The sequence below is a fragment of the Cebidichthys violaceus genome, unplaced genomic scaffold (assembly GCF_023349555.1).
Source record: "Cebidichthys violaceus isolate CVI_PGR_0920_01 unplaced genomic scaffold, fCebVio1.0.p SCAF_4, whole genome shotgun sequence".
In the NCBI taxonomy this organism is placed as follows: Eukaryota; Metazoa; Chordata; class Actinopteri; order Perciformes; family Stichaeidae; genus Cebidichthys; species Cebidichthys violaceus.
The window spans coordinates 19,437,114-19,464,912 of record NW_027176594.1 but is presented as its reverse complement, the minus strand read 5'-3'; the positions used below and the strand labels follow the sequence as shown (position 1 = coordinate 19,464,912).

Genomic DNA, 27,799 nt, shown 5'->3' with positions numbered 1-27,799 from the left:
TGATGCATAACAAACATTACAACTGTAGCCGGATGAGTCGGTGGGTACTGATGGGTTGTTTTCATCAATGCTTCATATTAAAGTCATCATATGCTTAGTATATATAATCTTTATCTTTTGTGGAGTAGAATATATAATGGAAGTACTCAAGTAATGTCCAAGTACAGTAGATTATTTGAGTAAATGTAGTTAGTTACATACTTTTTTTTTTTACAGTATCTGTCTAACTCTCTTACATCCTTCCACGTCTCTCGCCCCCCCCCCCCCCCCCCCCCCCCCCCCCTCCTTTTCCACTGCAGATCTACATTTGTCCTTTGAGTGAAAGCCCCGCTCTCTCTGTACATCCACACAAAGAGAAAGACGGTAACATTTATTTCACATGTTTACTTGAACTTCAATAGCAATACAAGACAATCAGAACACTTGAGGTCGATATTTACAAGGATCTCGGGGGGGGGGGGGGGGGTTGCAGAAAAGTTCTGAGGTTTCATATGATCTCTGGCTCCGGAGTCAATAGTTCTGTTGCTATGACAGGCTCCATGGCAACGAGTTCCATCACCAACAGTTCGTGGCAGGTGGAGGGAGGGGTGGTTGGGGGGGAGGGAGGCGGGGGGGAGGCGAGGGGGCGGGGTCGTCTTGATGTGAAATGGGATTGGTCAAGAGTTCAAAATCAGTAGGAGGGGATGTGTGTAAGAGGCCCCCCTGTTGATATTGATAAAATGCTTCACTGTGATACATTAATTATACAAGAATGATGTATATACACACGCTCACACTCACACACACACACACACACTCATCCTTACACACACGCATGCTCATCAAGCTATTCACACACACACGCGCGCGCACACACACACACACACACACACACACACACACACACACACCTACACACACGCACTTTCCTCCTACACGGTATGTAGCCTGGTAAAGCCACTATAAAGTCATGCACATGTTCTTTGAAAGGATTTTTTGGCAACACACAAGTGCTTCTTTGACACACTGTTTGCTTGCTACAGGGAAGGGCAACACCCAGCCGACAAACCAATAGAAACTTAAGACGATGGGCCAATAAGGATAAGCACCAATGAGGCGGGAAGACACAGAAGGGTTTCGGGAAAGAGAGGGTAAAGAGAGGAAGTGGAGGAGGAAGAGTTATAAATGGATCACAGTCATAGAAAAGTAACAAAACATGAAAAGGGGGAAGTCTCGTGGTGATCGGGAGATAGAAGCAGGGAGGAGCCATCACTGTCATCATCATTACCTTCATCATCCATCATCATTATCCTCTGTCATCGTAATCATCATCCTTTCCATCAGCTTGATCTTCGTTATTTGTGATAACCACCGTCTTCCGCCTCATCCCTGGTTTCTATGCCCCGATCACCACCGCCCTAGTCACAGGCTCGTCACCCGCTGCATCTGTCCGTCGTCTCCCTCCGAGGTGGGCTCTGCTGTGTACACTGCCTCTCCGTTGGACGCCAGCGGCGGCGGCGGCTGGTAGAAGGTCTGCAGGTGATTGGGCCGCGGGCCGAGCGGGGGTCGCCCCAGGCTGTAGGGCAGCTCCAGGGCGGGCCGCTGGGGCTGGCCAATGGGGCTGCTGATGTCTTCTGGACCTTCGGGGCTGCTGTCTGGGTACGAGAGGGTTGGAGGGGAGGTGCGGGTGTAGAAGCGAGGAGGGGAGCTGCTTCGGCTGTACACCTGGGGGGAGTGGCGCGAGTAGAGATTGCTTGGAGGCGAGTTAGTTTCTCGAGGAGCGAAGATGTTCGTCGGGGGAGAGCTTCGGGGGAAGATGCTGAGCGGAGGCGAGCGTCGGTCTCCGGGGTAGAGCGGGGAGGGGTTCGAATCCCGGGCGTAGATAGGGGAGGAATCAGGGTCAAGGTCTAGGTCAGGGGTCAAAGGCAGAGCAAAGCTGTCAGGTTCCTCTCGTTCGCCGTGATACCGAAGAGACCCTCTATCTTTGCCTCTTTTCCTCCCGTCGAGACCGCCGTCTTTGCTCTCGAACAGGAAAGATTCGTCCCTGTCTATATCCATCCCTCCTCTCCACACATCCAGCGCTCTATCCTTCTGCTTCTCATTCTCTCGCTCGATCCCTGCTCTCCATCCATCTCTGTCCTTTAAAAACAAGGATTCGTCTTTCTCTCTGTCCATCCCACCTCTCCATCCGTCAACCCCAAAATCTTTCTTCTGTGTTATAAAAGTCTCTTCCTGGTCTGTCTCCCCCCGCCACACCTCCATCCTTCCGCTTCTCTTCTCCAGCAGATGAGATTCCTCCCTCCCTCTCTCCATTCCAGCTCTCCATTCGTCCATTTCTTCATCTCTTGTCTGAGAGGTAAAAGACTCGTCCCTCCCTCTGTCGTTTCCTCCTCTCCATTCGTCCATCATTTCGTCTCTTTTCAAGAGAAATGTCTCGTCCTTCTCTCTGTCTTGGCCGCTTCTCCATGCCTCTACGCCTGCCTCCCTCTGTTTCATCAGCAGGGGCTCTTCCAGAGCCTTGTACAGGGACTCAGACTCCTGTGGGGGAGGGGGAGGAGGAGGCGGGAGGGGCCTGTCCCGGTAACGCTCCCTGTCTCTCTCCCTGTCCCTCTCTCGGTCTCTGTCGGCCCCCGCGTTCGGCTCGACCGCGCCGCGGTGGCGCGACAGGGTGCCGGGTGTGCGGCTGAGGGTGGAGTAGGGCCGTGCCTGAACATCAGGGGGGCGCGCCTGCTGCCTGTCCTGGAGCCCGCGGCGACTCAGAGTGCCTTGCAACGACCTGTCCCCGTCTTTAAGCAGCTCGCGGGACTCGGAGTCTCCAGAAACCCGCGAGTGTGACCAGCCGTCTTGTAAGCGTGGCGCCGCGGCGAGATCTTGTCCACGTGCCGTGGAATGCGTCTCGGCGTCTTGTGTGTGGTGCCGCGTGTGCGCCCAGGCCTCTTGCGCGGTGTGGCGTGCGTTTGGCTGCATGGTGGCAGCCCAGCCCTCTTGGGGCGGCTGCGCGTGTCGAGTCAAAGTGGCGGTGTGTGGCAGGGCTGCCCTGTCGAGGTGCTGGGGCCGCGCCAGGCTTCCGTAGCGCTCGGGAGGAACAGGCATGGCAACTGAGGGCCTCAGGTTGCTCTGCACCAGCTCCGAGATGATCATCTTTTCCAGCGCCGCTGCATCAGACAGGTTACGACGCATTCCAGCACCGCCGCCCAGATCTGTGGCCCCGTGGGGGGTGAGGAGGGCCGGGGAGATGTCATCACCTCCGATACCAACTCCTCCCTCCCGCAGAAGGTCAGTGCTGCCCACCACTCCAGCTCGGGACCCGGGTGTGGTTCCCAGACCGTGCAGGGTGAAGGTGTTGGGGGTGTAGCCTCCATTGAGACACACACTGTCCAACCCACAGGACTCCTGGCTCTGGGACACTACACCTTCTGTTGGAAGAAACAGGAAGATGAAAATTAGCGAACAGGGAAACCATAAAAGATTCACATGAAGGGATTTAAGTGACTGAATGTATGAATGGATGAGCGAGTTTAGGGTTCATGTGCCTACTGACGGTGTGGCTTTCCCACAAAGATTTTGATATTGAAAATATTCTTTGATGAAATGTTCAGTTATGCAGCCACATGAGAGAGATGTATGTTATGTCCTTATGGTCAATTATTACTGTGTGCAAATGTTGCACAGGTAGTCTATGAATTGAACAAGGAAGTGGCGCTCAATGGTTCGAGTGAGCACAATAAAGGAGAGCTCATACTCTTGTTTCTGAAGGTTCCTACTGGTCCACGATAAGACGGAGAGACAGAGAGGGAAAGTGTCAAAAAACATTTAAAAGACAAAACATTTCAAGGTAAAAAAAACAAAAAAACTGGAAACAGAACAACACACTGGTATAAACCAAAATATTTTCAGCTTTTAAATCCAAACTTTCAAAATGTACAGAAACGATAAACTATAAAGGGCAAATGTCTTAGGCCACTCAGGGAAATTCAGGAAGTAGAGCCCAAGCGATAAATCGATCGCCTGATATTATTGGTCAATATTATCTTATCACAGTGTCATCGTCACTGTTTCTTTAAGAAAGCATTTGCAAATTAAATCTAAGTGCCTTGCTCTATACATATCATGGCCACAAATCTTAAATAACATAAATTGAATCGATGCTTATAAAAAATATATATGTTACGTAGACACAACACACGAAAAAAGTACGTCAGAATTAAACACATTAAACTTCCTTGAGAGTTGATTCTGTGCACCTTTTAATTAAGAAACCTTGAGAGGCCTTACATGGGCAATTATCAACGTAGCATAAGAGCTTTGCAAGGTACTGAGAGTACACATAAGTAAAAGAACAGTAAAATATACCAACATAAAGAGGTAGAGTAAGTAATCTGACAGATTCAAAATGAGGACGAATCCCAGAGCGCTGTGGTGAAATGTACCTGTGGAGGTGAAGGGTTGGTTGTACCCCTGGGCCAGCATCGTGTCATAAGGAGAGGCTCCAGCATGAGTCTGCAACACCGGATTAGTCAGGAAGTGATTCCCTAAAGCAGCTGAGGAGAGAGGGAGGGAAACAAATAAATACAACTGAACAACAGAGGAGGCAACACTGACATTTAATAGAGGCCAAATCTTTACCTCGGTTAAGAGTAGGTGTGTTGTTAACGTCTGCGGCGATGAAAGACGATTCAGTCTGTCTGCGAACGGTGTCATTCCACATCCTCCTGATACGACTCTGGAATAGAAAATATTTCACACAAGGTCAAACTGACTCAGGCGCAGCGAGAGAGAGAGAGAGAGAGAGAGAGAGAGAGAGAGAGACAAAGAGCGTAGAGGTGCAGCGTGTTTGTAATGCACCTGTCTGTTCGCAGTAGCTCTCCGACTCTGGCTGCTGGTGTAGCGGCTGTTGGACCGCAGGGCAGCGCCCTTCACCGAGTCCGGAGAGCTGGAAGAGGAGGTTGCGCAGCACTGCGAGAGGCGCAGGCATCGGCCGTAGTCCTTCTGACCCTGCGTGCGATATTCAAACATGTGACATATCTCTTTGGTCGCAAACGATGAGGTTAACGCATTAGGGTCTTACAGCTACGTAAAGACGCATGAAAAACAGAGACAGACCTTCCTGGCAAGGGTGCAGTGTAGTATGGTGATGAGGAGGCCCTGGGCGGTGTTGAGGGAGGAGAAGAGGTAAGCCAGGAGGAGGGACGGAGCACAGAGGAACATCAGGCCTGAGGACCAGGTGACGCTCTGCAGGAAGAGCAGCGTCAGGGAGCCCACCGCCCACGCCCTGCAAATCACACATTTTATTTTCATTTTGACAAGAGCAAGAGTTCTCTCACCTACATCTGCTGTTAATCCGGTCCTCGAGCATTACAGCTACGGTTGGACACTTCATTAGAAATGACTTTCTTTCATATTTACTCAAACTGTCACTTTATCCTGGCAGTAGTACATGATACAGATAATATGTGGAAATTCGCACCTCGCCCGAAGACAAACAATCAACCGGAGCCGAGGAGCCTCTAACGCCGCAGTCAATCACTGACTGCTCCGTTCAAACTGTCAAACTAGACAGTGCTGATCAAATATGAATCAAGATTATGTTACTGCATTTCTCAGATGTTTTCAGAAATATATAGAAGTGCAGGCTGCTCGGGGTTCCTGCACAGTTTCCATTTTAAAATCCAATACTTTTCCAGACTCAATTGTTCAAACTTCTCCGTAGATTTATCAGCCCATGGTGACTGTGTTACTCTGCGTACAGAGGATGCTGTGACAGGGTTAAGGTGGTTTTGCCCTTGCATATCCCCATGTTGGAAATTATTTTACACAAAGTTTGCTTCTAGCTTTCTTTTCCCATTTGGAATCCTCAGTCAAGCAGGGTTTATAGGACTGTCGGCGCTCGGAGAACCTGCATTTACCCATTAAGGCCGTTCAGTCCACACTCCTGTGTAATCTGTATTATTAATTTATTAGGGCATTTATGAGGGGCAATAGTCTGAAAGCACAAATATTTTCCCATACTCTCTTTTTTCCATACTTATCCAGACCAGGAAATTATTGAAATCAAATTCCATACGTTTCCATGATGCTGTCAAGACTGCTGCTTTAGTGCTCAAAGAAACATTCATTTCCAAAAGAATTTCTTTTTGTTTTTCTTTAATTTTTCTAGTTTCATCAGGTTGAATTATTTATAATTTAATAATAACATAAATAATAATATTACAAATAAACGTGGACACAGGACAGAACAGGACAGAAAAACTGTAAATTCAACTTTACTATTACTATTCATTATTATTATTATTAGTATTAGCTTTACTTTATTTTTTGAATAACTGTGTGAGTGGAGCCTGACCTACTGAAACACAATGATACCTACACATAATAGCACACATAATACCTACACAACAGATCAGCATGAGACACGGTACTCACCTCAGGTTGTCATGGCGACTGGAGTCTGGCTTCAAAGCAGCAGTGCTGTGCATCTTATGTAAGGTCATCACCAGGACAACCAGGTTCAACTGAGGCCGAAAAGAGAACAAAGACTGTTCAATATGTATTCACTGATAATAACTCAACATGATGTTATTACATTAAAATGTTTGTGTCTGTATTCGACCATGAATTCACCCGAACTCACCGTAATGACGACGCCAACCGGTCCGAGGAAACTCCAGATGAAGTAGTTGTCTGTTCGCAGCCAACATCTACGCACACACACACACACACACACACACACACACACAAACACACACACACACACACACACACACACACATAACCATATCACAGTAAATAACAATCTCCTAAAGCAAAATCAGTCTGGTAAAAGGAAAATACAGATGTAGGAAAGTAACTGTCTTCATCCAAAAACATGCACACAGAAACACACACACACACACACACACACACACACACACACACACACACACACACACATTAGTCAACGTACGCAGTTTTTGAGCCATAGCCTCTGAAGTCTATTGCTGCAGAAACAGCCACCACCAGCCCAGGAATAGAGTAGCCACACAGGTAGAAGTACTTCCTCCTGGAGTTACGTCCCTCGAACACCTCCCGCTGCAGCAAGTACAGTTCCACCCCCTCCAGACACAACCAGCAAAACACCGAGAGCAGCGAGAAGTGCAGCAGGCCGGCAATGATGGAGCACACCACCTGCAAATTGAGATCGAGAAGAAGGACTATTTCACAGAATGCTACCCTAAACAACATCCTTTAAAACACAGCAGTAATGAATGAGCACTCACCGTATATTGCGTCTTGTTGGCACCGACAAGGAAGAGCAGTTCAGTGATGAGCAGGTTGGCCCACAGGTTGCAGTGGATGGTGCTGTGGTCTGTGTGCCAGGGCGCCCCCTGGCAGCACAGGGTGGTAAGGCAGGTGGCCAAACACACCAGCGCCACAGAGATGCCAACCCAGGAAACCACATAGACGAGAAGCTCTTCCACACCGACGCCAAACTGATGAAGAGGAGCAGACGGGAAAGAAAGTGCCGAGAGATTCAAGATCATTTGTTATCTGATCATAAATGGTACAAGTATGAGTGCAGGAACAGGTGCAGATGCAGGATTGTGTGTTGAGTCCCCGTGTGCCTCTGGTTGTGAGTCTAAGCGTGTTACATAACATTCAAATGAATAAAATCACACCCAACAAAGAGGACATCTTGCAGAGAAACACTTAATTCAATTTCATGGCAGGACAAAATAGCCTGCAGCATTTATCACTCTTTTTCTCTCTCTTTCTCTCTTACAGCTACAACCCACAATTATCGCCCCCCCCCTCTGTGCTTGACTTTTAAACAACATTTTGGGCAGCAGGGTGGGGGTATAGTCCAGCTGTGCTTCAGCAAATGGATGCACAAAGGTGGAGTCGGGAAGCCTTTGTTGGCGGAGGATGGAGCTGGATTTATGAAGTAAAGGGTTTGGCACCTGGTCCTCTTAAATGAAGCAGTAGTGGCAGCAATATTGTGTAACACGGTCCATTCATATTCATCTGCACAAATGCCAAATGCTACATTTTGCGCCACTGTCATTGTGCCTCTCTGTACTGTGTGAGAGAAGGTTCATGCAAATCCAGAAAAAAACACACACACTTAAACGCCGTAGCGTGTTTGTGGTGCGTGTTACTCACAGCAGGTTGCTGATATGTCATGAGGACGGCATAGCTGGACAGGTGGTTGCAGGCGCAGGTAGTGTGCGTGTTGTTAGTGTGTAACAGACGGCAGCCCTGCGTAGACCACCGGCCACTCCCAGAAACCCCTGTTCCGTTCCAGAAAGAGCAGTTGGGGCCAAAGTGGTTTTCCAGCTGTGGAGTCAAACGCACACCAAAACATATTTGAGTGCATACGGTATAAAGGATACTTAGAGACCAAAAGGGAATTTGCTCATTCTAAACATTGGAGGTAAACAGGCTTCAAAACTAGACCTGCAGGTGCCTGAGAGTGAAGATCACCGGCTCGGAGAGATACACTCTGTTGGATCCTCTGTGCACAGAGGCGGAGATGACGTGGGAGTTGACCACCAGGCTCCTGCGCCTGGCCTCCGATCCCTGGCCCAGCCCCAAACCGAGCCGCAGAGTTGAGTTCTGGGTAGTCAGGAAGGAGCCCAGGTTCTTATAGAGAGAGAGGACCAGCTTCACCTGGCCTGCAGAGGAAAAGGGGACATAGTGAAGAGAAGATTCGAGACTTCCATCTTCCATTTTAGAATGTTTGGATTTTGATATGTGGACAAAAGACTAGTATTACTTCCACAGCCCGATACTTGTCCCACCTATGGTTTACCAACCCAGGCAACATCCTTTATAATACCCAGCTATATAAAACATTTATTAGTTTTGTTGCGTGTCACAGACCATTGTTGCTGTACTGTTGCAGAGCCAGCGCTGATATCTGCAAGATGCTGTCGCTGTCGTAAGAGTGAGGGAACGTCAGATCCTGTATGTCTGCCTCTGTATTTAGCACATACACCTCCAGATCTGTGCACACGGGAACAGACACGCACACAAACGCTTAGACGAACTGGTCATTTCCACAAGGTGTAGAGCCAAAGAAAGAAAAGAGATGGACCACGTACCAACATTTGGTGCCCTGTCACTGAAGCGGCCTTCATAAAGATTGTTTGCCAATAGAAATGCTCCTTTCTCCACCGCGTCTAACAGCAGCGATGCTGAGCGGGACTGGTCAACACTGCTCATATCCGCCCAGGACACCAGAGCCTCAGGACCCAACAGGTTATCAACTGTCTGAACGACCGCCTGACAGAGACAAAGAGAGTGTTTTATTCTTACTCTTGATTATCTGTCTGTCTGTTTGTCTGTCTGTCTGTCTGTCTGTCTGTGTGTCTTACCTGAACATAAGCTCTGCATGTGCGTTCCCTCTTCTGCAGCTGAAAAGACGAATACAAAAATCTAATGTTAGAATCATCATCGCTGACATTTCCGCTCTCATTTCCATGAAAGGTCAAGTACACCTCTGCACTGACAACAGGAACAATTTACCTTGTTGTAATTGCGCGCTGCTGACTCTTTATTGGCTGGTCTCAAGGCCTGGAGCTGGGAGTCCAGGATGTCCAATAGCTGTTCAATTAGCTTGACGGACATGCTGACATCACCGGCGTAGATCCGTCCCCGGGTCAAGTTGACCAACTCCCCGGCAATGTTGGCCGCGTTCTCTCCGCTCTTAATCTGGAGTGAGGCGGGGGTGTTTGTAATGTCAAATATTTTGACATTTAAGAGAGAGCTGCTTGTTGTCTGGCTTTAGGGGATTTGCACAGTGCGTATGCGTGTGTGTGACTAACCTTCTGCGCAATTTGGCTGACCCAGGGAGAGGTGCAGTTGGAAAGGTCAGGCCCTCTGGAGCTCCAGCCCACCGGAGACTGCATGCACTGATAGGAAGCTATACCTGCAGAGACAGACGGGGCGACACAGACTGTCTCGAAGAGAAAGGACAGCTTGTGTTTTACAGGACCTGAGGGGGTTCGACACTTCCCATGCATCTTTTACCCTTACGTGGAGCTCAAAAACGCTTACACTTGTTTTGCTTTTTTTTTTCATTTTTCTACAAGCAGATATTATAGTGCAGCAAAATAATAAAAAAAAAGTGTTGTCACTTGATTAAATATGGATTTCATCAATATTTAACGAAAGACAAGACAGTCAATAAAACCTGAGTGTATAGTCATGAAATAAACAGTAAACCAGGAGGAAATATTCCTAAAAATGTGGACTGAAAACACATTTATTGTCTGTTTCGTCAAGTAATGGATACCATACAGTCTTAGTGACGGATGCGTAGGACCAAAAACTCAAAAACAAAGGGTTGGATTCTTTGCATTCCAAGAAAAGTTTTAGCAAATAAACTACCTATTTACACCTCCAGCAAGAAGCAAAATTAGCGTTCATTTGGAGTCGTGTTCGAATCCACCTGATCACCTGATGAATATAAGTATATTATTTACTGTCCTTTTATCTCGTTTTTTGATATTCATCAACTTCTGACAAAAACACACGAGTTGTTGCCTAATTAGCTTTCAGACGTTTAACCAGTCTTCACCAGCAAGTCGCTAACTTTGAAACTGACCAGTGAATGTACTGTACATTAAATTATGAGCTAAAAAGAGGCTAAAAGCTCAGTAAAGTATAAATATTTCATAAAGCACAGTATCTGTTACACCATGTTCAGTTGTAAACATTTAGTATTAGATCATTCCCCGGTGAAAACATCACCTCTGTGCTAAAACCATGTCCAAACCATTCAATGTGATTAGGACGAGGCAGAATGCACCGCAGGCTTATCTACATAATCTGCATAAACAGCTTCTTTTTCAGAGGGAGCGCTGGGCGGAGGAAGACAGCTGCACAGCGAGAGGAAAAAGTTGACGAACCCAGCGCCTCCTGACACTATAAACTCTTTCTTCTTCTCTCTCCAATATGAGGGCAAGTTCAAAGAGGGGACATCCGACTACATTTCAAAGGGAAACAAGATACACACTCACACATGCAACTAGCCCACGTACACACACACATGGCATGCTCACATCTGTACAGGCACACACACACACACACACACACACGCCACACCTACCCAGTGACCCTTTCGGGCAGGGCCTCTCCACATTCTCGCCCTTCAGCGTGGGCGGCCACTGCACCCCTCGTGCCACCCGGCCCTCGCATCCGCCCACCTGACCGGGGCCCCCAGGAGCCAAGGGGACACGCAGAGGTGGACGTGGGGTCAGAGGGACCATGGCCGTGATCGGCCGCTGGTCAAAGGGCCCTCGGTTGATGACGCCGATGGGGTGAGACGCCGACGGCCGCACTGGGGTCAACGAGACAGTGGCCGTGTAGGAGCGGACGGTCGTCATCAGAGACGAGAGAGGACCTGGAGGGATGGAAACACTGTTGATTCTCTGGTTTCAACACATACCAGAATGTCCAAATACACAAGTGCACTTGTTCCACAAACCTTTAGTGGGCGGCGGTGGTGTGAACTGTAGCGGGTATCTCAGCACGTAGTAGTTGTTCCACACGTACAGCTGGTTGTCTCTGGGGTTGTAGTCTATGGAGGAGATGTACTGGTATGGGTTGGGGAATGGTATTTGAACGGGCAGCTCCTGTCCACGGCTGGTGTCGTAGGCGTAAACCACCATGTCGCTGCCGACTCGGCCTTCTGCCTGCCCCTCGTCGTCCTGGAAGACGGAGCGCACGGCGTAGAGCACCCCGCAAGCCATGAAGGCATTGCTCGCCCCGCGCTTGTCAAAGCCGGTGGCCCAGGTGCCTTCAAAGCGCAGGGTGTACGGGTTCACCTGCAAACGGAAAAAAAAAATAAAAAGACAGAACTCAGTAATAAAACCCATCATTTTTTTTTCTCTTTCCAGTCATCGATCTGTTTTCCTTCCTCCTACTGTACCTGGCTGACCACGATGCGTCCATTATTGGCTTCAGTCGAGTAGATCACCCAAAGGCCGTTCTCGTCCACCGCCAGATCAATGTCTGACTTCCCTCCCCAGCGGTAAGGCGAGGTGTCGTGGTAGTTGGCATTGACCACCACCGCCTCGCCGCTCTTGATGCGTGTCCGCAGGTCATATTTGACCAGATTGCGCGTTCGCTCCTTGTTGTAAAACACGGCGCCGTCATACACCACAAAGCCTGTGCCGTCCACGCGGCTAGGCAACCTAGAACAGAGAATGGTGAAAATATGAAGCGTGCGTAGAAGTTTCTTTTTTTTTTTTTTTTCTTCTCAATCAGCTTCATGTTTGCCGCAGCATTTAAGGCCAGAGCGAGAATGGCAGACTTCACTCTCATTCTATTGAGAGGTACCAAATCGGTGTTAACACATTTAATGGCTATGGCAGGATAAATACCAGTCGCAAATATAATGAAAAATTGGGTTTGCTATGATACAAATCTAAGGGTTATAACTTTAACTCAGCTTGTTGCTAATTTAGCCAAAAATACTTTCTGTTACGAGATGCTTAACATTTGAAACTCAGGTTTTAGGGACTTTAAACTCTCATTTAGAAAGTCAATGTTCCTGTGGTCCCATTTTGAATTGGTTATATAAAGTGAAAAATAAATTAAACCATTTAGATTTTCTTTGGACGAATGGAATAAACACATTTTTGCATATTTAGCAATAAGCAGTGTACACAGAGAGATTACTCACTTATAGGTGGTGGTGACCCTGTTCTGGCGGTAGTCGTCCCAGGAGGCGTACTCATACAGCACCTCAGTCCTATATGGCGTCCACGGCATGACGTACAGCCTGTCACCAGCCTGCAGCGGGTCCTTACACCACGCCCCCGACTGATGCTCCGCCTCCAGGAGAGAGGAGGCCGGCTGGATGCTGAGCAGTGAGCCGGGACACACGAAAACTGGAAGACGGAAGTGAGGAGGGGAAGACAGCAGGATGTGAGAAAGAAGAGGAAGAGGGAGGGAGAAGAAGAAGAAGAAGAGCGGGCAAGGAAGCGAGAGAGAGAAAAGTGTGGAAAGAAAGTGGAGATGGGGAGAAAATGGATCGATGCATGAAAAATGGATCGAATTAGATGCGGTTGATGCAGCAAGAAGAAAAAAGAATGAAGAGAAAAAGAGAGAGGGATTTAAAACACCTGTGCTGATCTCAAGAGGCAAGCAACAGAAGAGACGTAAAAGTGTTGAAATTCACACACTGTTAGCGTGTGTGTGCGTGTGTTTGTGTGTTTGTGGTGAGTAAATACAACAGGGACACTGCAATAAAAAGTGTGTGAGTGTATTTATGTGCTTTGTGTGTGTGTGTGTGTGTGTGTGTGTGTGTGTATGCATGTGTGTGTGTGCGTAAGTGTGGGTGTGGGTTAGTGCAAAAAGAGTGAAAAAGGGTGTGAGGTAGAATCAGGGACGCAGAAGGCGGAGCTAAATTTTGCCTTGAAGTGAATGAGAGGGCAGGTTAGTTTACGCCGAGCACAACGATTGGTCCACCCACATGTCAATAACTGTATGAACACATATGTATACTGTACAGTCTCACACTGGCATGCAAATAGGCATGCACACACACACACACACACACTCACACACGGAAGCAGTGCTTGGTAAGCACACATCCAGAAGGATATACAATCACACACATTTGGTCTTATTTTTCCTATGAAGATAAATAAGGGGCTCTTCCTATAAGGGAAGAAAAGGGAAAATAAGCATGAAGAGGATGATCAGACAAGTAGGAAGGAATGATTGCAAGAAAGAAAGAACGGTGCTTGTGTGTGAAAAGGAAATAGAGAGAAAGAGAGAAAAAGGTAAGAAGAATATGTTTATGTTTGCGTGAGCAGTTGTGTTTATGTTTGTGTGTGCAAAGAGAGACTGAGGGAGAGAAATAAGAGACAGAGAGATCGACCAGGAGCAAGAGAGGAAGAGGAGGGGGAGAAACTGGAGAGAGAAAGAGAGAGAGAGAGAGAGAGAGAGAGAGAGAGAGAGAGAGAGAAGAGGAAGAGGGACTATGTGCAGAACCTGGATAAAATTGGATAAAAGGACGGGTTCCAACCACAAGAGATGGATAAAATGAGGGTGACAAAATAACCAAGTAGGAAATGAAAAAAGGGGGGCAACATCCAGCATGACTACGAAACAACGTCCTAGGGTAGGAGGAAGAGAGAGATGGCAGGAGAGAGGAAGAGAAGGAGAGAAAAGAGTGGGGGTCGGGGGTAAGAGATCAAGATGCTACAATGTTTTGTCTTTACCTTTTTGGTCCACTTCTACTCAAGCATAGGAAAAAAAGAGGGAGAGAAAGAAAGAGAAGTCAGAGGGTGAAAGAAGGGAAGTAAAGAAAAGAAAGAAAGCAAGCAAGAGAGAAAGAAAGAAAGATAAAGAAAGAAAGAAAGAAAGAAAGAATTGCACAGATAAAGACTTTGGAACTCATTCTCACCACAAACTTTATAGTTCACGTAAAAGATAGAAGAAGCACAAAAGAGACCCAGCATACCCCTCTCTCCCCGCCCTATCCCCCCCCCCCCCCTCCCCCTCTCCCTCCCCCTCCACCTCCCCCGATCTCTCCTTCCCTCAATCAGGCTCCTGTGGAGAAAAGAGAGCAACTCCCGTGGCGTGAATCTGAAAAAGAAAACACACACGCATGCACGCGCATGTGCACACATGCACCCTCTCTCTCACACACACACACACACACACACACACACACACACACACACACACACACACACACATACACAAGACATACAGTATGCAAATGTCCTACAGTTTCCCTCTCTGTTCTTTCTCCATCCACCTTTCATTATGTATTTCACACACACACACACACACACACACACACACACACACACACACACACACACACACTCCCTGAGAGAAAAACAACTCCTATCCATCAATCTCTCAGGGAATACAGTCGACATCAGAGGTTTTAAAAACAAAAAACAAAAAACATAAGCCTACAATATAGCTAGACAAATATAGGTTAATCCTCAGTGTTTTACGTGCACATGCGCATATTTGCATGTAATCGTGTTTGTGTGTGCATGTGCGTTTAAGTGTGTGTTTATATACACGCGTACTTACTGTAAGGGACGCACTCGTACTGGATCTCCAGGTACTTGTATGTTCCAGGACAGGGGTCTGGGAAGACGTCGACCCCCGCGACCACCACACACTGAGTCCTGTTGTTACACCTGGAGGACAGCGGATGGATGGATAAGTGAAAGGGATGATAGAAAGAAAAAAAAAAAACAATGAAAGGAGAGAGAGAGTGATTAAGAGACAGGAAAGGGGAAGCAAAGGACACTCCATTTGTCTACTCTCCCGCTCCCTCTCACTGAATATTGATCAGTTCTTCTAGGAAAACACTGCGGAGTACACAGCTAATGGTGCAGTCAGGCACTCAGACTCAGCTGGAGAGATAACTGCACTCGCACGGACACATGACTCACAACACAAGTATTGGTTTTATCTAACGTTTCCTCCGACATGAATCCACAGGTATGTTGTATAGCAGTGCACACACACGGCATGTAAGAAATTAGATGCTCTCATTGACTGGTTTAACTGCTTCTGAAATGTTTGCACATACTCAAACGTCACAAGAATGACATTACAATCTTACACAAACGCAGTCAGCAAGATGTGTAACCCAGCCCATACGCACCTCTGGGCCATAATCTTGAGTGCGTCAGGGAGGTAACACTGCGTGTTCTCCATCTGGAAGGGGTCTGCGTCACAAATCTTGTCATCGGTGCGTCCATAGTTGGCGGTCTCCACCATAACCACGTCACTTCCTGGGCAGCGCAGCTCTATGGGGTAACCCTCGCACGCCAGCTCCCTGCGCAGCAGCCCGAAAGGCATGGCGGCCCGGGACATAGCTGCTCATCAGGGGCGGAGGCAGGAAGAAAAGAAGAAAAATTATTTTCATTCATCAATCATTTTTAAAAAATTTTTTTTTTTTTAAGCATTTACAATGTCTTCAGACTTAGCAATGATTTGGAGAATCCAGTAAAGAGAAATGTATCCGATTGTCTCTTCCTCTTCGAAGGAAGTTGGATATACTATGATTTGTAGCATCCTATATTAAAAGCTTAATAATAATAATAATAATAGATTATAAAATATGAACTTAGTGACGTCGCCCAAAGGTTTCTGAGCTCAAAGTGGGTGGAGCCATATTGGGGTTTTTTTTTTAACCAGAAGCGATCATATTTGGAAAAGAGGATGGTGCTGGGGAAGAGCGAGGCTCGCTAGGGGCAGAATCGTTAGCATAACAAATGCTAGTTAGCAGGTAACGCTAGTGCTATTAATGAATGTGGATGATTATTTTTGGCATAGACAGGCTTGTTTCTATTGTAACGTTCGCAGAAAAAAATAAATCAAAAGCCTCAAAGTGTCTTTTTAATACAACGAGCTAAGCTAACAAGCCGAAGAATGCTGAGCGCAGACTGCCTGCTTATTAGTGCTATAACGTTTTATAAAGTTAAATAAAATAATAACGTTAATAGAATTTTAGTTACAGAAAGAACTAGAGCACATAGCACTACTTGTTTAATCAATGTATTTGTATGTAATTAGAACTAGAGTCGACGAGCACTGACCAGTAACGTAATTCCAGGAATTAGCCATGTTTCATAGAAACAAGAACGTTACAGTTCCTCGATATCCCGTTGGAAACTGTCCCACATTGCATGAAAAATTCTCAGCTGTCATGAGGTGACGCCTCGAAGACAGCTAGCAGCTGTGACGGCGCCCACCTGTCACTCAAAGCGGCCACGCCCTTAATTATGCAGAACTTTGAGTTTTTACATAATTTTAAAATGGTGAGTTGTATAAAAAAAATCACCCCGTACACTTGTTCTGAACGGGGAAATTAACTATATACAGCATAACAAATCCATGTTTTTTATAACAGGCTCGAAACGTGTGTATTTCTGATGGGAAGTTGTCCGGTTTAACATAGGGGTCTATGGGGATTGACTCGGTTTTGGAGCCAGCCTCAAGTGGCCATTTAGGGAACTGCAGTTTTTGGCACTTCATTGACTTCATTTACCAGCACCGGAGGTTGCCGCTTGTGGGAGCTAAATGAGTAATTTAGTGCTGCGTTACCGTTAAGTTGGGGAAAGCATAAGCGGCACTTTGAGCTAAATGCCAACATGCTAACCGTGACAATGCTTACATGCTGATTCTAAGCCCCAGTCCGATAATTGAGTAAATACACTGAAAACCACAACTCATGTTGTCACTTGAGTCAGTGGTGGACCAACATTGCCATCCATAGAGCCACGCCACTAGCACTGCTAGACCAATAGTCACATTTAGAGCAACAGTGGCTTGTGACATCCTGACTTCCAGTCAGTTGTGTTGGTCTGTTATAAATGTATGGTCTAAAAGCCTGCGTTGAGATAACCCTGATAACGTCATCTCAGCTACTTCTTCAGACTTTGGAACGATCCCAGTCAGAAAGAAGTGTTTCCACAGGCTGAGTAGTACTCTACAGACATGTATGGACGAGTTCCCTTTAAATACTGTTCCAGGGATTTAATCAGCCATGAGCAGGTATAATGATACACACTCACTCATTTCCCAACAACAACAAATGTCATTTAAACATCGTACCCTGATTATCTCAAGCTAAACATGCCAACACCTGTACTTGATTGTAAGCATAACATTGTGAACACACAGTTCTGCGCCGTGAACGTGTGTTATTAAATTGAATCTTTAAGATGCAGATATGTGTGAGAGTTTACACTGGAAGAACTCCCAGATGCAGGCAGACTGTGATTGTTGACATAAATCACGCCGCACCTCCACTGTGACACCTGCTTGTGATGAGATTTTAATTCAATGGGGAGTATACAGCTCATACTGCTGGCTCTCAGATGCTTGGTAAACAACAAATTGACAAGATTGAGAAGATTGTATTATTTTCTTTCCTTTCCCTTAAAGACTGGATCTGGTCTCTCTGTGCGTAAACTCACCTGACTGCCATATTAATCTGTGTCAAACAGGGTTATTGGAGAAAATCACATTAATATATCCTTAAACCGGTTAGTCACATCATTTTGAGTTTCATGTACGCACATAAAAAGGTGTTTGCTGCGTCAGGATTAAAGCCACAGTTAGATCAGTATGCTACTGGTGTACCGGAACTGTCCGTGGTGCTGAATGACTGATCGTTTATTAGCCAGGAGCAGGCGGCTTCTGGAGCAACAGGCGGCCTCTTCAGATGTTTTGACGAGCTTTTGTTTATGCAGGTCACAAGATGACTTTGCCTTTCCTTAGCGGCAGTGAGTTCCACTTTTCTTAACGACTTTGCTCAGTTTGCAGAACAATAACTTGTATAGGAGTCACTCAAATCTTCTTGGCACTGGCGTCATCCTTTGCTTCCTTTCCACATTTTTTTTTTTCTTTTTTTTTTTCGTGATTCATCCTGCCGATTGCTGTGTGACGATCGACACCTCGACACGATACTACCTCAGCGCCGTCACGCTTACCTTGACCGGAGGGCGCGACGTGAGCCAGAGTGAGCACACACACTCCCAGGAACCACAGTGACACAGCCATGCTGGGCAGGAAGAGTTAGGACGTCACACCACCAGCCGCGTTAGGAGAGCCTGGGGAGGAAGAAGTGCAAGATTGAGAGTGAAGAAGTGCACTCTCGCCTTGTGTGTGTGTGTGTCTGTCTGTGTGTGTGTGTGTGTGTGTGTGTGTGTGTGTGTGTGTGTGTGTGTGTGTGTGTGTGTGTGTGTGCATATGTGTTGGATGATCTATAACACACACCGACAGCGAAAGTGTGCATGTGAGAAAACACAGCGGGGTGGAAGGTGGACAGAATAATAGAGACAGACAGACATAGAGGAGAGAGAGAGGAATAGATAACAATTGTGCATTTGGTGCAGCGAAAAGTCCCTCAATCTGTTGTTACCATGGTGATAGCACAGTGCAGTCTGAGAGAGAAAGAGAGAGAGAGAGAGAGAGAGAGAGAGAGAGAGAGAGAGAGAGAGAGAGAGAGAGAGATGTGCTGGCTGTGTGTAACTGTGTGTGTTTGTGAGTGAAAGCACACACGTGTGTACGTGTTTTAAATCTGTAATTAGCTAGGCCCAACAGTGGCCACTGACCCATAAAAAACTCTTAATCTTTCTATCCTCACACACACACACACACACACACACACACACACACACGCACACACACTCACACTCACACACAGGCAGAGGGCTGGGCTCAGCTTAGGCTACTTTTCAGTAATCCTAAATAAATGATGTCGTGGAGACGATCTCCTCCCCAGCAGGGGTAACGAGGTAAACAGCTGACTGAGGGCGCAGGTGATCAGAGGGTGATGCTGCGCCGTGGAGTTTTACTAGGGAACATACGGGACGCAGGAGGACGAGATACAAGAGAACAACAGTAATACGACTCCCTAATATAGTCTGAACTCTTGGCCCTGGACAGAAGGGAGGATGGAGGCATCTTGCGCGGCATTTTTTTCTCTCCACTGCTTAGCATTCCAATCTGCCGCTGCAGTGTGTGCATAGTATCCAGCATGATGGGCTTCTGTTTGTGTGTGTGTGTGTGTGTGTGTGTGTGTGTGTGTAAAGATACATATGTGTGTGCGTGTGCGTGTGTTATGTTTGTGACTTGCTTTTCTCTCTCCGTCTTCTTGTTAGGTAATGATGGCAGACAGATTTAGGTCACTCCTCAACAAATGTCCAGCATGCATTCAAAGACGTGTGTGTTGTACGGGGCACACGCGAGCAGGCACACGCACACACACACACACACACACACACACACACACACACACGCACACACACACACGCACACACACACACACACACACACACACACACACACAATAAAGAGAAGAGAGACCTCTGCCTTCTTTAAGTCCACTGAACCAACTAGACTGTAATAAAAGCCTCGGGACCACTGTGATACACACTCACACACATGCACACACACACACACACACACACACACACACACACACACACACACACACACACTAAACACAGTACATAAAAGACTCACCAGAATGAGGACCTTTCCGTTTTTTCATCACATACACACACTGATACACACACACACACACACACACACACACACCCACGCTATACAACTCATCTCATCCAAAACCCTTATGGCAGCATGTTCTTTTGCTCGCAACCCCCACCATCTCTCTCTCGCTCTCTCTCTCTCTCTCTCTCTCTCTCTCTCTCTCTCTCTCATGCATACACACACACACACCCTTAAGTGTTGATGCAGAGTAAGTAGAGCAAGGACACTGATGGGCCTTGACAAAGCTACACACCCAGTCCCCCTGTTCGCAGCACCATGCTCCCTGCCTGCAACCAAAATCCAACCCCCGGGCCACCGACCGGCCTACTTGGAGGAGCAGCCTTCTCTAAGTGAGAGTGAGTGTGAGTAGAAAACACACAGCCAACCATCCAGAAAACACAGAGAAACTGCATTTATCTGCATATATCTAGCATTGTTAATAGTGACTCAGTAGCAGCAGAAAGTGTATTAGCGACTACTTTGATTATCAAATTGACCTCTTCACAATCAGCGCTCCATTTTTAGTCTCGTTAAGTAGCTTTACGGTTGTTAAAATCACCTCATTCCATTCCGTCTGTAACTGATTGTAACAAAACATTTTTTTTTTTTATGTCTGCACCATTAAATCAAATAGGAATATGATATAGTCTTGTTCATCATTTTACACAAATTCACCCTAAGTTCAGACTGACATATTTGGTATCTTTGGAAATTGTGGGAGTTCGGCTCGAATTTCAAATAAGGTGGTTTTCAACAGTGTTTGGCTTTAAGGGATTATGTCATCAAAATGACAAATATGTGCAGGTTCCAGCTTCCCAAATGTGAGAATCTGCATTTACAAATTGAATTATTGTAGGCAATTTCACTATTTTTCGACATTTTCTAGAATAAAATGAACTTTAACTGGTTAATCCATTAAATAATCTACAGGTAATTAAAGATGAAAATATGTTTCACTTGAAGACATGTCAAACATGCCACCCAAAAACCTGCTGGTTTCAGAATGTAAGCATTATATAAGAAATACAATTGATTGACTCACTGCTGTGGGGAGCAAATGTTACCTGAAAGCCATTAAAGTCGGCCTGTTGGAAATCATTCAAACTGATGTGAAATCACGGCAGGTACAAAGATCGCGCTGTTGGAGGCGGAGGCTATAAAATCAACAGAAACAGAGGGAGACAGAGGGAGTAACCTCCCCCTCCTCTGGTCAGAGAGCTATCAGCGCCTCAGGGCAGATCACGATGAAGCACAAAGTGACAAAACAGACTTGTAGTGTTTTGTTCCTAATGGAAGAATGAGTGAGTGAGTGAGTGAGTGTGTGTGTGTGTGTGTGTGTGTGTGTGCGTGTGAGTGAGTGATGGAGAGAGAGAGCAATCAAGAGGTGAGGGAGAGACTGAGAGAATAGTCTTCTGACAGCGCAGCGAGAGTAAAAGCTTTATTGGCTGAAATACTTTTTTTTTTTTTTAATAACAACAGTGTCGAGTATTTTCTTGTCGCTGCCGATGGTATTTAAGGCTTGTGAGAGGATTTTTAAAAAAACACGCTACAGTGACCCCTCTCTGCGACGGCGAGCCTGTTCCAGACCGGCGACCTCCACGGCTCCCAGAGGGCCGCGGCCTGCTCACCACAGTCAAAGCCACTTACTGGGGTTTTTAGAGCCCTGTATGTTTGTCTGGTCGATGCGCGACTCTGGGGAACGGAGGCGTCGCCCTCTGTCAATCACTCGCTTGTTGCAGGCAAGGAAACCAAAGCGGACGCTCAGAGCCAAGTTCAGAGCGACGCGACCCGCACTGCATGTCGGACACCCCTGAGAGCGTCGGGGTTGTTGAAACGGGAGGAAATGACTTGCAGATATATTCAGATCATTTGTCAAAGTCATCCACGTTTTTTTTTTATAACGTTATCCTTCAGTTTTAACATATAGTCATCTGCTAAAATACCAAACTGACCACATATCTGTAAAGCTAACGCAACGACATTTGAAATATGGAAGGCCAAGGGGGCCAAATGCCATCCGTGGTCATGTGCAGCTATATTCTTTTTTTGCGTGAGAAGATCTTTCCTTTCACCTAAAGAATTAAGTCTCTTCTACAGACTGCAGGAAGGTTGATTAAACATTGATAAGTTTCCTCACATATTTATCAAGATCGTAAGTCTGCCCTCGGCACTCGCTCCCTGAGTTAAAAGCACACCGTGCCTTAGTGCACTATAAGCACTTTCTGGCAATATGAGAATTTCAGGAGCGTTTGGTCATCTATCACTGATTTGTTTTTACCTCCTCGCTGTTCGGTACGGAGCAGAATAGTTGAGTCGAAGAACACCACACAGACAGGGAAAACAGCCCAGAACAGTCGGTCTTCAAACAATACTTGTTCGCTGAAAGAGCTATTTGTCGCTGTAATTGTCCGTCTTCTCCATAGCGTCTTTGAAGACAACCCCTTCTTTGTGCGACTCCAATGTAAGTGACGGGGAACTAAATCACGTCTTGAAGCAGAATATGAAGCTAAAGCAGTCGAGGATTAAAATATCTGTTAAATCTTGTGTTTATTTACATTGAATGCAGGATGTATGTTGAGGCGTCCGTGTTTGTCTGATTTTCAGGCACTTTTAATTAAAAGGCTTTCAAAAAGAATCAGATTTTACGGTTGTGACGACGACTCGGACGCTGACTAGAACTGAATGTAATTAGTGATTTGACCAAAAAAAGGCAACTGCTTTAATAATCAAATGATCAACATCATTTGCGGGTTTCCAGCTTCTCAGCTGTGCAGATTTGATGCTTTTCTTTGTTGTGCATGAGACTAAAATGAATATATTTGGATTTTGGCATGTCGTCGCCGTGGGAAATTATAACGGGACTTTTCTACTTTAAAGACAAAAGGAATAATCAATAAGTTGAATTTTCACCACGCAGAATGCAATTCACCTGTTACACACGATCATACTAGTACGAAAGTATGATGGGAAACCAGTTTTGAAGATAAGGCCAAGAAAGATGCAGCCATTAAATATGTATTTTTCAAAGGTTTGTCTCAAAATTACCAGCTTTAATACGCTACATGTTTGCTCAGAGCGAAGCCGGTCGTTTCTCTAAGACGGGATCTTTTCGCGGCTATATGGACAGAAATAGCGTTGGTAAGAGATGTTGCCACACTTACAGTATTACCCTATTGAGAGCAACACTGCAAATCAAAGAGCAGAACTGCTTTGTGGGAAATATTGGATTAGCTGAAAGCAGATATTCTTGGCTGCTTATTTTTTTTTTAAAGAAAATGATTTTAAAGAAAAGACACTATATGACATTATATATCAATATATGCAATTCAAATGACATATCCTGTGATGATGTGAGGGTTTCATCCATGTCACCTCTATGCAGGAGGAGCAATCACAGCCACTGACGCCTCTTTTTACGTACGTTAGTAAGCTGATACGGTAAGACACATTTTTAAAAACTGTGATTCATCCTTTTAAAATGGCACACTGCGTTAGTGTGCTTAATCCACAACACACCGCTCGTAGTTTTCACAATAACACCGCGGGGAAATGCTGCAGTAAAGGTCATGTTGTAGATCCTGGAAAATCTAAATTTCAATATGTGAAGTGACCGGGAACCAAAATGTCTTGGGGTTGGTTAAATATTCATAACGGCTTGCTAATGTTGACCACATGACACATCTACGGTCGTGGTAATGCACGTATACAGGTTGATGCTGTCTGAGTGCGGGGGTGTCATGGAGAGTTTGAGAACGCAGCACATGAAGCGAGCTTTTCCTGCTCTTACAGCGTTTTAAGAGAGACACCGCATCACCTTAGCGGAGGGATAACATGAGAAGCCTTCATGTTTATGTCGGAGGCTGACATTGGGAAAAGTACAGACTGGTATTTGGAGCAACCTTGAGCATCGTCTGTCGTACTGTACGTCCCGTCCTGCCCCTCCGCACTAAACATGATTTGTGTGTCAGCATAACCTCTCGCTGTTATGTGAGCTGTTTCGACATGTCACCAAGACAAAGTCCCGGACAAAGAACAGGATTGTGATCTTGAAGCGTGACTAAAAGTCATAGCAACAAAAAAAAAAAAAAAAAACTGCCTCTCGCTTTCTGGGAAAATCGTTGACGGAGGTGTGACGGAGCAGAGCCGAGTGCATCCAGCAGCTTTTGTTATCGGGACGGCAGAACAGGATTCAGCCGGTCAATTCGCTTTTAGCCATAAAAGCCGTTTAGCCGCTCGTACGGTGAGATGACAGGAATGCGACTGAGGTCGGAGAGAAACCCCGTAACGATTACAAGATGGAAGCTTGCCCCTTGAATATGCGAGGTAGTTTTAAACCACCGTTGTTTGACCACAAGCAGACATTACAACCTGGTCATTTGATCGCGTACATGGTACACCTCTGTGTGATGAAGAGCCAATCAGGGCTCCGAACATTGCACTGAAAAAATATTTCAAACGGAGTCTCTCAGGTGTTGAGAGTTTGGTCACCTTGCAGTGTTTTTGCACACGGATTGCTGGGTTATTTTATTCAAAACTCACTACACCACGATATGTATCAACACCATGTTGTTGTTTTTAAATGGCACACCGTGGTCGAAAAAGCATCCACATCACCCACACCTAGAGCAAATCATTTTGCACATTAATAATGTTTAAAAAAGATATGATTATTTGTGCTTTTAGAGACATTTGTCCTCCCTCAACACAAGATGTTGAGGGAGGACAAACACAATATGGATATGATGGTCATCACTGTTCATTTCCAGTTCGATAAGCTCCGTAATGCTGCAACCAATCACGGGGAAAAACAGAACTCTAGGCACGACAGCAGAATTACAGCAATTAGTCGATTGATGGAAAAAAATCAATTTGCAGCTTTTTTGATGAGCAATTACACATTTCGATAATCTTTAAAGCAAAAATGCCAAAAAGATTCACTGGCTGCTGCGTCTCAAACGGGAGGCTGCTTTGCTTTGTCATATCGTTCATTTTGTTCTGTTTTTGAACAAAACAAGCAACTCGACGTTAAGCTCCAAAGAACATTTCCTTTTTTTTTTTCCTATTTCTTTCGCATGGACAAAAACATTCATTGTCAGTGAATCACCCAATTATTTTTTTTTTGTATTGATCTATAATGAAATATTAATTGCAATATTGTAACAAGTGAAATCCCAGCCGAGGATTAATCTCGTATCACAATATTAATATTTCACTGATAGCCTTGAACGGGCCTACACATGTTCACAGCGCAGGCAGGAGACGACTCGGTGTGTGTGTGTGTGTGTGTGTGTGTGTGTGTGTGTGTGTGTGTGTGTGTGTGACTAATGCAAAGAGACGCGATAGGAACCTGAGTGAGGGGGTCCGAAAAGAAAAGAGACAAATATGCTGCGTTTTACAAGTCAAATCCATCCAAATTGTGTGTGTGTGTGTGTGTGTGTGTGTGTGTATGTGTGTGCATGTGTGCGTGTCTGAGTGATTTAGGCAAATCAAATTTCTTTTTTTTTCTCCTCAGTGGTTGATGTAAATGATCCCTACATGGAAACAAACCTCTGTTTTCTATCTAACATGCACGGTGCATGTACACACACACACACACACACACACACACACACACACACACACACACACACACACACACACACACACACAACTAGGTGAGTCACCTTATTAAAATGTGTGTTCCCTAACATTTCTACATATAAATCAGTGCAAAGCAATCATCCTTTCCACAAACGTCCGTCACACACTCAAGGTTACAAATGTGTCATAAATTCCTCCTGACAGAGGAGCAGGAGTCCTGTCGGTCCACTGAGACGTTTCTTTCTCCTCTCATCCCTCCGTCACTCCCTCAACCCTCCACCTCCTTCATTTGTCTCCTCTTCCTCCTCCCCCCTCCCGGCCTGGCCTCCTCCACTGACCCAGTCCTCTCATCCCCTCTCTGAAATATTGATAATGGACTCTCGCTCCCCTCTTCTCCCTACTCTTTTCTCCTCATGTTCCCATGTGAGGTGAATCAGCAAACCAAACCAGCAAACATTAACAAACCCAAGTGTGTGTGTGTGTGTGTGTGTGTGTGTGTGTGTGTGTGTGTGCATGTTTACACTGCTTTCCACTGCAGCGCACCAGACACTGCAACGAAGGAGTGTGATGTGTGTGCGAGTGTACTGGACATAACTCAGCCCACTTGTGACAGACCCCTCTGTTGGGCCAGCAACGGGACACCCTGAGTCATTAGGCCACTTTCTCCCTGGGCTCCTCTGAGGCCCAGAGGAGGCTAATCACGTGTCCATGAATATTTCACAGCACACATGCCTCACACTCCTATACTACTGACCCAGCTTTAACGGCAGGGAGCAGTTTAGGCCCTGCATCAGATCCCCTGTCCCTCAGTGATCAAATGGACCTTGACAGCAGCAGCAGCAGCAGCAGCGGTAGTGAAGGAGCAAGGAGCACCTCTGCTGTCTTCTCAGGCATTGATCATGTATGTGCGCGTGTGCATGTGTGTGTGAGAGAGAGAGAGAGAGAGAGAGAGAGAGAGAGAGAGAGAGAGAGAGAGAGAGAGAGAGATAGAAGAGGGGCGGGGTGCATCCTTATAGCCTACATCCATATCTTACCGTCAATCCTCCGGTTTCCCTCCTCCTCCACCTCCTCCTCCTCGCTCACTGCGTCTTCCGCATTTCGTCTCTCCGCGCCCTCGTGCACCCACTGTACTCTCCTCCCTTTCTCCCGCTCCCCTCTGCCCGATGCATGAACAAAAAAAAAAAAAAAAAAAAAAAAAAATCTAATATTCAGTGGGGGGAACGTTTGGGGGCGATACCTGCTGGGTTATACGGCAGTCATTAGCGCGATGTGTCCAACAACAACTGGGCGTCCTCCTCCTGTGATCAGTGCGCTGTGTAGGGCTCTGCTCTGCTCTGCTGGACCTCACACCCTCCCCTCCGTCCTGTTGAGGCTCGATGTCTTCCCCGCTGTGCTGTGTGACTGTGCGTCACGTCGGTATCATAATTCCCACGGGTTTCATGGCCAGAGACGGTGCGGGCTACGGGCCTTATATATAGCTCCGACGGACGACGGGAGGACAACACGCGATCACACGCGAAAACAATAATTAGGCGCAAATTAACGCACAGACCCGAGCTTTGCTCCGGCTCCCTCTCCGTCGATTTCTATCGCTCATCAAGCCCGGGCGTCGTTTGTCATTGCTGAGCATATGCGTCCGATATTACATCCTTGCATTTAATGGGAAATAACGTCGACGCGATGACAGCCGCTTTGCATATCCTCGAAGAATCGTGATGAGGCGCAGCAGCACATCAGGACGGATGTTGGGGGGGGGATATATCAGGATTTCAACAAAACAACAAAAAAAAGAGTAAAGGCAGGAATCGTGTTAGAAAATGTCGCTGTGATTAAAAAATAATTTCAAAACGACAACAGCTGGATAAACCAGGAGAGATCAGGTTTTCCGCTCCTGGCATCGCTTTGCATCCGTCCTTCTCTCGTCTTCTTCTTCTTCTGTCTCTCTCTCTCTCTCTCTCTCTCTCTCTCTCTCTCTCTCTCTCTTGCTCTCGCACGCTCTCTCGCTCTCTCTCTCTCTCTCTCTCCATCCGCTGGTCCGCTTGTTGCGCGTTCTGCTCTCGAGAGCGCGCAACGTGAGTGTGTGACTTTGTGTGTACGCGCGCGTGTGTGTGCGTGTGTTTATGTGTGCGCGCGTGTACGTGTGCAGAGACAGGGAGAGGCGGGGAGACTATATTACCAAGGTTTGTCTGAGTGAGCAACAATAAGCTGCTGT

General features: G+C 46.3%; 1 protein-coding gene across 5 annotated transcripts; it reads right to left on the bottom strand.

Annotated features, from left to right (window-relative positions):
* Positions 1–295: 295 nt before the first annotated feature.
* LOC137885500 (adhesion G protein-coupled receptor L1-like) lies at positions 296–27,519 on the bottom strand. 5 transcript variants are annotated; one of them, XM_068727820.1, is made up of 26 exons: positions 26,622–27,519; positions 18,444–18,563; positions 15,608–15,821; positions 15,025–15,134; positions 14,193–14,207; positions 12,647–12,854; positions 11,891–12,155; positions 11,447–11,786; positions 11,069–11,362; positions 9,783–9,886; positions 9,484–9,669; positions 9,333–9,371; positions 9,060–9,240; positions 8,839–8,961; positions 8,413–8,630; positions 8,119–8,292; positions 7,236–7,448; positions 6,923–7,143; positions 6,611–6,677; positions 6,403–6,491; positions 5,083–5,251; positions 4,825–4,974; positions 4,606–4,702; positions 4,410–4,520; positions 3,722–3,742; positions 296–3,395 (listed from the first exon to the last, which is right to left on the bottom strand). In XM_068727820.1, the coding sequence occupies exons 2-26, from the start codon at positions 18,511–18,513 to the stop codon at positions 1,402–1,404; spliced, it is 5,673 nt and encodes a 1,890-aa protein (XP_068583921.1). In that variant the 5' UTR covers positions 18,514–18,563; positions 26,622–27,519; the 3' UTR covers positions 296–1,401. The 5 variants fall into 5 exon arrangements, with proteins under 5 accessions (XP_068583921.1, XP_068583922.1, XP_068583923.1 ...); XM_068727821.1 differs by having other exon boundaries at positions 3,722–3,739; XM_068727822.1 differs by lacking the exon at positions 14,193–14,207.
* Positions 27,520–27,799: the final 280 nt, after the last annotated feature.